The sequence below is a fragment of the Lathamus discolor genome, chromosome 6 (genome assembly GCF_037157495.1).
Source record: "Lathamus discolor isolate bLatDis1 chromosome 6, bLatDis1.hap1, whole genome shotgun sequence".
NCBI lineage: Eukaryota > Metazoa > Chordata > Aves > Psittaciformes > Psittacidae > Lathamus > Lathamus discolor.
This window is the reverse complement of record NC_088889.1, coordinates 84,059,474-84,072,340: the sequence shown is the minus strand read 5'-3', so window position 1 is coordinate 84,072,340 and position 12,867 is coordinate 84,059,474. Positions and strand designations below refer to the sequence as shown.

General features: G+C 37.0%; 1 protein-coding gene across 5 annotated transcripts in view; it reads right to left on the bottom strand.

Annotated features, from left to right (window-relative positions):
* Nucleotides 1-2,013: 2,013 nt before the first annotated feature.
* LOC136016706 (transmembrane protein 180-like) overlaps nt 2,014-12,867 on the bottom strand; it is a 21,995-nt gene continuing 11,141 nt past the window's right edge. For 2 of the 5 annotated variants that reach the window (XM_065684325.1, XM_065684327.1), the window contains exons 6-8: nt 12,698-12,841; nt 8,764-8,847; nt 3,283-5,267 (exon numbers count right to left, since the gene is read on the bottom strand). In XM_065684325.1, the coding sequence (XP_065540397.1) occupies nt 5,138-5,267; nt 8,764-8,847; nt 12,698-12,841 (358 nt within the window). In that variant the 3' untranslated portion in view covers nt 3,283-5,137. Of the gene's footprint in view, nt 3,009-3,282; nt 5,268-8,763; nt 8,848-11,614; nt 11,651-12,697; nt 12,842-12,867 lie in introns of those variants that run through there. The other 3 variants (XM_065684328.1, XM_065684326.1, XM_065684330.1) reach the window with 3 other exon arrangements.

The following is a 12,867-nucleotide window of genomic DNA, read 5'->3' as shown; positions in this document are numbered from 1 at the left end:
TGGGTTTGGGTGAGGCACCACTGTTCTCACTTACGCTCTCAGAAACATAGGTTGTGTGTGGTAATAGCATAGGAAATGAGGAAATTGGTATACAATTGAAACTGCAAGAAAAGCTAGACAAAGTCTATCTCATTAATCAAATTCCAGCGCAATACGGCATCAGGGCTATCATCTCTAATCCCTAAAAAATGTTTCTTAACAACCACAAGCAACTGGTATCTTTCCTTTTGATCAGATTTCAGACACTGGAATTGAGCCCCTTGATTTCCTGGTAAGGATGACACTGAAGCCAGACCACCATGAGATCATAGAATCAACTAGGTTGGAAAAGACCTTTAAGATCAGCAAGTCCAACCATTACCTAGGACTGCCAAGACCACCACTAAACCATGTCACTGATCCTGGCTTCTACCTGGAAGATCCTCTGATCAAGCACTAATTGCATCCAACCTTGGATGTGATTATCCTGGGAAATCAGCAAAACTGGAGCAGTAACAGAATATTGCCAGAGGATTTTTCTGCTTATTTTCCCTGATGTTTAACCTCCTCAAGGAAAGTTTCTGACATAAGAGCCTGAGACAGTTTTCCACATAAAGATTTTTTCTCTCCCCTAGCTAGATAGGCTAAGATGCCATTTTTGTCTATTTCTTTTTATTTGCTTTGGGACTTCTCTGCTTTCGATGTATGTTCTTGTTTGTAAAGACAGATTAGGTTGTTGGGTTGTTTTTTTTTTTCCCTCCAGGAATAAAATAACTTTGTAATCAAAATCCAAACTGACAAAATATAAATTTGCTGCTTTTTAAATAGACATCTGTGCACAGTGTGTAAACCGATAAATAAAATTGCTTCAGGTCAGTTACATGTTGTTCACAGGGAAACACAGCTTAATTTTACCACATGTAAAATACAGATAATGAATTACACACCAAATAAATTAAGAAATATTCTAGCTTTTGTCTTTGCATTGTAGTTATACAACCAGGGTATGTTTTAATGAGGTTTTCCAAAGTTCCTACCCAGTGTTGCATTTGTCATTAATACCCTGCTATGGTAGCTGTGTACGAAGCACATTTTTCTCTTGACAGGCTATAAAGAACATGCTATTCATGCATATTTAGGTAATAACTTTTATGTATTGTCATTTGCATACAGGCTGGTGGAATTGTAGCCAACTGCTGTACAATCTCAGAAAACTGTGAGCATGTGCACATGTCATTCAAAGCAATCGATGCGCTGAGAGAGTATTTACAGAAAAAAAAAGGAATCACTTTGTTTCTAATTTCTCTGCAACTATTTACTGTTTCTTTTTTGTCTTGATGGAAAATTCTTCAATCAAGTGAATACCTAAAGTCCAGAACAGTCCCAAACATACCCAAAGGTTTTAATACACCAACTGGGTTGTGGTGATCACAAGCAGCCTGGTCTTCTGGAGTAGGACTCACAGAGACAGGGCTGGCTACACAGCCTCATGTTTTCTAAGATGTGAATCTGCAATTTTCCTGATGGAGTTCAGCAATAGAACAACTTTCCCATCTATTACTTAAACAATAGTAAGAAAGTGATTATGAAAAAGGCCTTTAAGATAAACAAACATAGACAGCTATCTAAAATTCTCCCCCACAAGGGTAATCCAGGAAGCCCAGTTGTGGGTCTGTCCAGTTCTCTAAGAAAACTCCCCCACGTCTATTGTATGTTCTGTTACAAAAGCAGCTAGAATTCTTTTGACTGCATGTACTACCAAGCTTTTGCCTGAGCTGGCTTAATTTTATAAGAAAGAGTGCAGAAGTATTGTGGAAACGTGGCTTATCTTAACTGTTCTTTCCCTTCCTGCTTGTCTTTCCTGACAGCACCCATTAGGCTGCACAACCATATTCAAACGTAAACATCCTACTAGCCATGTCAACATAGTATATTCATGAATTACTGAGCAGCTCCAAAATCACAGTACAGCACGAGACTGGGCAGGTCATTTTGTACAAAACAGAACAGAGGCCTGCAAGCTCCACAAAAAATAAAACTAATTTTTTCTTACTTAAATATGTTTTTATTGTAATTTATTCAGTGTTTTCACTCTATCACTAGTCATATACTGTATTAGTACTATATTAGACTAGCATTCTATAGTGTCTATTAGATAACATCCTTTTGAATCTAGAAGACACTTTTACCTATAGATTTTCAATTAGAAAAAATTAAATTGGTGTATTAAGATCCAAACTCTCAGATTTTATACAGAAACTCCAAGAATGGGATTTAAACATCAAATTTCTAATTCTCTGAAGATATCACAGCATTTCATATTTTATATTATACACATTTAAATCCTCTTTATCAGTTATGAGACTATTTTAGACACTCTTAAATTATCAAGATTAAATTGGGGCATTTTTCCAGCAGCAGGACTTCAAACTCAGTACTGTTAGCTAATAAGGAGAGAAAGCAGACAAACCAGCTGTTGCTGGACACTGAACTTTTGCCTTTGATCATCCTGTTACTTGATTCATGGCCAAAAACAATCATGTAGGTTTAGCAGAGGATAACAAAGTTTAGTGGGTGACAGAGAAATGGAGAGTAAGTGACATCAATCATAACATACTGCCAACCTATTATTGTAATAAGACTACTGCTGGAATTTAAAGCTGTTTTCCAGTCCTCTTCTGGATTGACTATTGGTGTGACGAAAGACACCTTTTTCCTGCCCTTATAGCAAGAGAAATAGGACAGACAAATAGGATAATAATAGATAATAAATTTGAAAAATTATTAATATTTTAAATATTAAATAATTTGTTCTGTATTTCTCAGATTCATTTTCTGAACTAGTTTATTCCACACAGTTAGGTAATCTCTCACATCTTAAGGCTGTCTTGCTTAGAAATCTTCCACTATTTTCTTTTCCTTAAAGATGCAGAAGTTTGTAGAGGCTATTCAAACTGTGCCTGCAGTCATATCACCCCTTACTCCTTTCTTGTTTCAGCAAATAAAATGGTATCTTTGCCAAACATTTTCTAGAAAAAAACAGTAATTCTGATAATTTCAAGGAATTCTTGGTATAATTTTGACTCTTCATACCACTTACTAGTTTTCCTGTTGTATAGCACAGCACTCTCCCAGTTGTACACTATGTTCTAATAATTTAATATTAGAACTAAGTAACAGTCATCTAAGAAACCTTATTTGTGGAACAATAACCTTTTCACCTATCAAGATATATATTCTATGAGGATCGGATGAACAAAGGAAATTCAGGAAATACAGAAACAGTAAAGAAAAAGAAAACTATTTTAAGTTATTTATTACCATTTATTACCATTACCATTTTAAAGGAATTATCAGGAAGAAGACTGCTTTATAGAATGAATCAAAGATTCCTTGGGCTTGTGCTCCTCCTGCTTTTCAAGCACAAAATTCATACATAGAGTGCAGTAGGTCTTTTAAAATTCAGAATCTAAGCACACAATCTATGGCTATCTGCTCTCGTATTTTTTTAGATTTGTAAATACAAATGATGCTAGAAAGTTTACATAATGCTATTAGCACATACAATGCAAATGAATAATGGTATCTGTGACAAGACAGAGATAAAAAAACGATAATGCAACTTAAAATGCCATCACACTTCTGCCTTCTTACATTTTAATGTAAATTTTCATATTCCTATCAAAGTGTTCATTTGGAATATCTAAATATTTAAAAATGCTATCCCACTTTTTCACTCATCAGCTTGCAAGCACTTTGCACTTCAAAAAAGGCAAGGAAACAACATTGTTTCTACTCTGCAAATGTGAAAACAGAGGCACAAAATACTCTTTTTAAACACTGGTATTTCCAGTCTCAGACCTCTTCATTAAATTATACTGGTGTCTATCAAAATGCACTCTTTCACTCCCTTCTATTCAAGTTACCTATCACAATAAATGTAAAGCCTTACAAATAAGCTGGCTCAGCACTTTAAAATCAGGATACGTACAATGCATCTTGTACTTTCAAGTGACTGGCACTCTGTAAGAAATGTGCTTCTAAAATTGTTTGTCCAGGCAAGATAAAGAACAAAAATTAAATTATTATTTTATACTTAGCTATCTATCATTACAAAATTACATGCTGGATATACTGGAGGAAAAACCATAATAACTTATCATTACAATCTGTGTGAAATAAATAAAAGGATTCAATGTTCCTGAAATTCTGTCAAAATAAACTTTTATAAAAATCATAGGATCCATTTAAAAGCATAACTGAAAAGCTGTTGGCAATAATTAATCAGAAATTAATTAACTTCAACTGTCAGCACACCAAGTGAGTTTGTTAGTGACTCTACTAAGCAGGTAGAGTTTGATTCAGTATGCGTATGCTTAGAGTTGTCCAGCTAACTGAACACCACTATATCCACACACTAATGTTTTCCTTACCACAGTGGCATTCTATATGAAGTACTAACAATATGGTACCTTCAAAATAATCTTCCCATTTAAACCCAGAAAACTGCATCTGCCTACCACAACTAGAGACACTCGGAAAGCCAGTGAAGCTGTATGGAGCTTTTTCTGAACAGCATTTTCATCTTTTTCTTCTTTAGCCTTACACAGACTTTTACGGGGTAGTTAACTACTCTTGGCTTCTCCTGTGGTAGTTGTCGGATTTGCCTTGATACTGGTCAGCTACACACCATCCAATTTTTTCTCTTCATCTCTTTGCCATCCATGAGGGGTATCCACCAGGCTCTTCCAGATAAACTTCAGAGATCTGCCATTCTATAAGCATGGCAGAATTAATCCATCATCTTTCAGGAAGCTGAAGAAAATGCAGTTTCCTTGAATTCCAGGTGCTGGGCTGGGATTCCTTTAACTGATCTCCATTCTTCAAAGGAGTTAACAGTGACCAGTATATACCAGAAACGACTTTATCTAGTAATTAAGGATAAATCCCATTAAAGAAAAACAACTGAACTAGAAAAATCTCTGTGCAGGCTCAGCAGTAAGGCTTAATGTGATCTGTGTTATAGTCTTCATAGGCTGAAGAATGCATCTTCACTGAAATGGCTCAAACTGTGTTTGGTCTAATAGTCCATTTAATGCAATTTTGTTTTTTCACATTTAGAACATACGGTCTGATTTACTGACCAACTGTTACAAATTTAGTGTACAGCTGTTACATGACTATTCTGGATTGAAAAGGGAGCCCACGCCAGGATCTGGATGACTGCAATGCAGAGTGGAACCAGACAGACCAAATAGAACATGGCATCATGAAGACCTAAAAACAAGCTGGTGAAGAAGATGGAAACATAGCTTTCAAGGTGAAGAAGATTAACTTTGATGGTCAATTCACAACAAAAAGACTCACATTATATACATGTACACATGTTACTGTGTACAATCAATCCTAAAACCAAATATCGCAGATATCAAATGCACTTCAATTATATTTTCTAATTCTACATACAAATATGCATTTTATGTTGTTTGCTCCTTTCATAATAGCTGGGAGGAAATGATATAATTAGCACACAAAGAGTTAATTTCAATACACTGTAGGCAACCTATGAAATCCTGTTCACTAGGATACATCTGTATTATGTAATACAGAAATCAATTTAAGCAATATAATCCAATTTTAGAACAGAGCATCTGAAAAGCTTTAGGAGGACTGAAAAATCTGGAAGAGAAATAAAAGCAGAAAACGGAAGTAAACATTTTAATATGAAATTATTTTACTTAAGTTAAAATCTGTGCTTCTAGCTATCCACATAGTGTGTTGTTATAGTTGCTGAGTGCTAGATGGAAGTTTTGATTAATGCATAGAATTCAGGTATGGTGTAAAGGGCTATTTTATTTTGTTTAAAATAAATTATTACAGATAATAAAAGCCATAAAAGGAATACATGTGAAGTTAACATTCATTCTCATTTATTCACATGGATGCATACTACCTCCTCACCTAAATCTTCTCTAAGGAGTAAGAGATAAAAGCATCAACACATACGAATAAGAAAAGCAAAATATTGGACTTAAATGAGTTCCCTTTTATTAACAGTATGGTTTCTGACAGCTTAAAGCATACATTTAGGCATTTATCTAGTAGCTAAAATCATTATCTACCAGCTGGCATTCTGTTAATTATTGGGTTCTAATTACTGAATATCAGGAAAGTCAACTCAAGCTGAGAAACAGCCCCTAAATGAACTTTCTCTCCATGAGGCAGTTTATATTATTTTCTTTATCATTAAAGGATGAGATAGGAGACTCGCAGAACAGCTATGGATGTGATCCAAAAAAACTGAGATCTGTTAAAAAAACTTGAGCAGGCCTTTCAATAAAACCTAAGTTTCTCTGAATCATAAAAGAATCAACTCATATATCGCTACATTTAACACAAAAAATGCTTGCAACCTCCATCATAGGCCAGATTTATTCCTTAGTACGTATACACACTCATACAATGATCATGGTTGATCTCGAGTCATGTATATGCTAATGCTACATAAGAAAACAAAAAAACCCACAGGCTCACAAGTGAATTACTAAATCACTTGGGCAACTACATATAAGACTGGAAGTGTTCACTAGCAGGTCACTGGTGCATAGCCAATGCTTATTGGCAGTAACAATAATTTACCATTTGGATGTTGTTTACTGGCCTGTATTCAATTGCATCTTCAGTCCATCTACAAGTAAACAAGCGCCTACATCATGCACACCACATCTGCCAGTAGTTAACTGTATGAGCAGTGTCAGCAGGGAGGCCACCAACAAATTATGTACCTAGCTAAAGATGAAACAGGACTAAGACATGGTTAACAGGATGTTGGGGTTGTACTTAGCCTGTTCTGCACACTGAAGAGCAGTTTTTATTAGCAAAATTATTCCATTTATACACGGATTTCAGGAAGGATGAAAAGAAGAAAGAACATCTGCAAAATCACTCGCACCGGTGCAATCCTGATTTGGTTTCACTGGAACAATATTGGTTTAAGAAAACAATATTATCCATTGTGCTGTAAAAGCCTAATTTACTGCAGGAATTATGAAAAATATCTTTGGTACACGGAACAAGGAATGGGAAAATATTTCATTAAGGGACTGGGATAAATCAAGAGCAGAGCTCAGATTTCATTATAGTAGCAGCTGAACCAGTAACTTCAGAAATTTCCATGTCTAAATTTTTTTGCACACACAGGAATAAAACATAAAATCTTTCATAAACAGCCCTAATAACACCCTGAATAGAATGTCATGTACTCCAGTAATTCAGTATGAAAGTATTAACAGTTGAAAGTGCCTCCAATAAATAATGAAGAGTTGCTGTCAAATTACTGCGTTCTGAAGAATGAATTTGAAAAGCACACTTTCACGAGAAGTTAGTTGCAATTGTAGGGGCTCTCCAGAAGAGGGAGATTTTAAACTAGGTATCTTTTCCATAGCCAAAGCCAAACAGAAAACCCCCAAGCCATATGGGCAGGTAATGCTTTGATAATGGACAAAAAGGAAAAAAAAAAAAAATCAACTTTGGGATTTTTTTGGATTTGAGTCCCAATAGGACTACTCAATTCTGCAAGCTACTGCTCAAATTTTAGGGATATTTAGAAATACTCATTAAACTAGCTTCCACTACAAAATGCTTACCTGATATATAGTGACCAAATTCCCTAAGAATGTGGTATAATGTGTATATTACTGTATACAGAACCATGTGTAACACATGGAAATGTGTACAATATATTGGCCAACCTCATGTGTGAATAAGGTTACACCAAAAAGGAAGACAACTTCTGGAAGAGATACACACTATTCATAGCAGAAGTCACACTTCAGAATTATGATACCAGATGTGAAACCAAGAGGTACTGGATTGCTCCTAAGGAAGAAGACATCACTGTGACTAAGAAAGCACACCGAGGCAGAAGAAAATACTGGTAAGTAAGGACCTGATGATGTGAATGGTCAGTTCAAAGGCTTTGGTACAGAGGAAGAGAAAGACAGTCCAGGTCTGCAGAATGCCTGGCTTAATCCAGCACTAGAATCACTGTTTAGCAATAATCATTTTCTCACTTCTGATGAATCTTAACAATCCACCTGGCAGTGTTATGGTACCTCACAGATAAAAGACAAAGGGGACCGAACTTTTCTTTCTTCTGGAATCTTACTCTTTGTATAAAATCTTCACTGTCTTACCAGCTTGGGTGTGCTAAAGGGTACAACTGTAAGAGAGGCACCAAGACAATGATGAACTACTGTCTCAAAAGGTCTTCTGGGGTAAGAATTTCACTCATAACATGCCAGTTGCCCTAATAAGCTGCTTGGGAATGTGGTCTTTACTGAAGCAGAAAACATACATGTGTGAATTGCTCAACAGCATGATAGCAACAGAAGAGAGGCAAAGCTTAAAACCCAGCAGCTTATAGTTGGTTGGTACTCTTAATGGAATTCTGGTGCTCTAATGAAGCAATAATGAAATATCATTATCATGAGGGATGTCAAGGAGCCATCACACAGCTGAAGAACCAAAATGAGGTCACTGGAATGATGAAGTGTAGATGAGGTCGTGCCATCTTACAGACTTTTTGCTGGAGGCATAAGAATCAGAAGATATATGATTGGTCTCAGCAGACAGCTTTTGATAGACATATTTATCTTTTTTTGATACAGGGTAAGATGAGCACCAAAGAGCATATTTATGAAGGCGACTTCTAAAGGCAGTATGCTATTAATAAAATGGTATAAAATGTGTAAGATAGATGAAGTAGGGGAGAAAAAGACATACCCTTCCCTTGGAAGCTGTGACCTTTTTTTGATATGCAAGTAGAAGTCATTGAGAAAGTTTCTGAGCTCCAGCATTCCATATGGTCTTGAGTAAGCAATACATCAAGAAAGGAGGAACGAGGAAATCAAATGACAATATTACAAAAAAATAAGTGTGAATAATGATGCTCTATCATTTTCAACAGTAAAGTCGTTGCTGGAAAATGTGTTTTACTACAGCAAAAGCCTGGAAAGTTGCTGAGAATACAAAACCACACTTTTCTCCACTCACTCCACAGAACATTAATATATAAAACATACAACATCCCCCAAGCTAAACACAGATAATAAGTTATGTCTTACTAAGATTCTTTTGCTTTATAAGAGCATCTGTGAAATAACTGTGAAAAAAAACCCTAATGTGACAGGCAGGATCTGTATATAAAAAGCAACTGTTTATCTGTAACATATCCATATTTTCACTAGCATTAAATAGTGGAACTTTGTTCACAGATTTAGACCCATGGAGTGATTGAGGTTGGAAGGGACCTTTGGAGGTCACCTGCTCCAAACCCCTGCTCAAGCCAGCTGCCCAGGACTGTGTCTAGACAGCTTTTGAATATTTCTAACAATGGAGAGTCCACAACCTCCCTGAGTAACGTGTTCCCCTGCTCAGTTGTCCTCACAATAAAACAGTGTTACCTGATGTTCAGAGGGAATCCCCTGTTTTTCTGTTTATGCCACTGATCTGGTACTGTCACTGGGCACCGCTGGAAAAAGCCTGAATCCAACCTCTTTGCACCCTTCCTTAAAATATTTATCCACATTAAGAAGATCCCCCTCATGACTCTTCACCAGACTGAACAGTCCCAGTTCTCTCAGCCTTTCCTCATAGATACTCCAGTCCCTTAATAACCTGTGGTCCTTTGCTGGGTTCTCTCCAGTATGTCCATGTTTCCCTTGTACTGTGGAGGCCGCATTTGGACACAGTGCTCCAGATGTGGCCACATCAGTGCTGAGCAGAGGGAAACTTTGACCTGCTGGCAATACTTTGTCTAAGGCAGCCCAAGATAATGCTATTCTCTGCCTCTACCACAAGAACACATTGCTGGCCCATGTTCAGTTTGGTGTTCACCAGGGGCCCCAGGTCCTTTTTTGCCAAGCTGCCTTCCAGCTGCGTGGTCCCATCATATACTGGTGCCTGGGCCTGTTCCTCCCCAGGTGCATGACTTGCGTTTCTCTTCGTTGAACCATGAGGGTCTGTCAGCCCATTTCTGCAGCCTCTCAAGATCCCTGTGGATGGCAGCATGACCTCTGATGTATCAGCCACACCTCCCAGTTTTGTGTCATCAACAAACTTCCTGAGGGTACATCCTGCCCAATCATCCAGATCATTGGTAAAGATGTTAAACAGGACTGGGCCCAGTATAGACCCTGAGGATACATCACTAGTGTAACTACTAGTTACTGGCCTGCAACTAGACCTCATGCCCCTGATAACCCTCTGCACCTGGCCATTCAGCCAGTTTTCAACCCATCTCACTGTCTGCTCATCCAACCTGTATATCAAATGATTTTTTATGAGGATCTTATGGGAGACAGTTTCAAAGGTCTTACTGAAGACCAAGTAGACAATATCCACCACTTTTACGTCATTTATTGGGCCAGTCATGTAATTCTAGAAGTTTATCAAGTTGGCCAATTATGACTTCCCCTTGGTGAAGCCGTGCTAACTACTACTGATGATTTTATTGACCTAATGTGCCTGCAAATGGTTTCCAGGCTTAGCTGCTTCCTCATTGTTGCTATGGTTTAACTTTCCACATTAAGAATTTTAATTGTATATTAAGAAAAACTAAGTAATTTAGATTCAGCAAATAGCTTATGGTTTTGGAATGCACCTTCTCTCTCCTCCCAGTCAACAACATTGCTGGAAACTCTTCAAGACATATTTATTCAGTGCCCAAACATTTTGTTAATGCAGAATAAAGGTTCTCTGTGCCATCTTCACAATTCACTAACACTATACCTAATTAAGTAAACGCTTCCCAGAACACTTAATAGATGCTGCCAGCTTTGGAGAAGAAGGAAGGACAGTGGAGCCGAGATTGTATTGGAACTGATGAGAACACTTCATTATATGTAATTCCCATGTGTGATTTTTTCTTTTTTCCCAAACAGTATGAGCACATTTTAAGCAACCTCCTGTATTCAGTTTCTCTTTGACCCCAACCAGCTTTGTCCTGAGGCAAGTGTATTCTAGCTATCTGCATATGGCTGAAATCTGAGATAGATCTGATAGGGTTTTAATATGTGTAAGTAATTTTAGCTCAGTCAATGGTCTGAGTACATTGCCATAGGCAAACTGACTCCCTAGAAACAATCCTGAGTAGTCTGGTCTTTGTGGACTGTATGCCCACACAGTAGTCCAACTGCAAAGCAAAGGCCATGCACATTCACACATATATACATACAGAAAACTTGCGCAGGCTACTTCAGATTTAAGAAATTATTTTCGAAGGGATGGGCAAAAGAAATATAATTCAGGTGCTCCTTGATTAACTGATCTCAGCTTTGTACCTTTATGCTGTTTCTTGCCCTAGTTAAATAAATCAAATTTCAGCATGACTCAAGTGAAAATACAGGTTTAGAGACTGAGCATTCAAAGTATTTCAGCTCTCTATATAAGAAATATATTGTTGCTGTAGTCCAGAGTCTACTTACTGGAGAAAAAAACCCCACAGATTTGTAATTACTGTGATTTAAAATCCATCCACAAAGGTATCATTTCTCTGATTGAAATGGATCAGAACTGCAGGTTTTATGTTTTAAGTCTGATTTTCTCTGAATCATCAAGATTAATATATTCAGCCCTCTCATATCCACATCCAGTTCAACTTATGACTCTTCTGCAAAAGAAAAGATCACCCATCTTATTTGACATTATAATGAGGTTCATGTCCTCTTCACATCATCTCACTGGCTGACTATCGACAGAATGCATTAAAATAAAATCAACTGTTCTCACACACAGCCTCAAAGTTAAGCCTTCTTTGCTTGTGTCAGGATCCTTTTCTGAAGACCACCTGTTGTCTTTTCATGCCATGTTTTTACTCAGAGATTTCTTTAGAAAATTCCTCAAATACGACACATTCTCCCAGCCTCAGGTGACACATGACCAGTCTTTTCTCCTTCAAGAGCTCCCTCCACAAAAGTTCACATACAATTGTCTTCTATGTATTTCTTAAGGTTGTTCTCTCAAGCAAATCCTTATCAAGACTGATTTTTACCTTTTAGCCCTGACTTCAGTCATTCCTTATGTTGCCACTTCCTCTTGTTGGTCATAAATAAACAGCCTTTGACCCTTTCAGTGTACTGATTCCCTCTTTATTATTTTTTTTATAAAAGCCCATGCATTTCCAATGTGCTAACTAGCAACCTGTGTATTAAGGTCTCCAGGGACTGCAATGAAATCATTAGCATTAGAATGGTAAGTACTATCAAAGCCAAAATTACACTCCTACTTGAGGCAAATTCCCTTCCTCCAGTAATTATACTGCTTTCTCTCAGACAAAAACGTATCTCAGATGCAACGCTGTTAGAATTATGTACTTATGGAAGTAGGTCTATGAGATAAACAAAACACAAAAGCCAGGACAACATCTATCTTGAGGTGATCTCAAAGATTTCTTTTCTTTTTTGCAATAGAATGGGAGGTGGCCAACTACTGAAATGTATCCTTTCTGTTTCAAAATCAGGTAGATACCCTCATGTGTATTGTTTAGGAAATGATTCCTTTAAAAACTATTTCTATTCCTGCACAGATAAAAAACAACAGGAAAATAAAGCACTCATGCTTTTGAAGTGCAGTTCATGCAAACTAATTGCAGATTAATTTGGTTTTGAGATTATTTCATGTTAATTTCTATGATTTAAAGTATCCCTTTTGAACTCACCTTGGATCAGGTTGAGCAACTTCATTATTCAGGTTCTCATATCCAAATTGATTTAGTATTGTAACCACAAGCATTGGAGCCAAAGATTGGGCAGGCTTCGTAAATAAAGCATTGGTGCCAAAAACCATAGAGGAAAGTGGTGATCTAAAATAGTTAAGGAAAAAAACCCA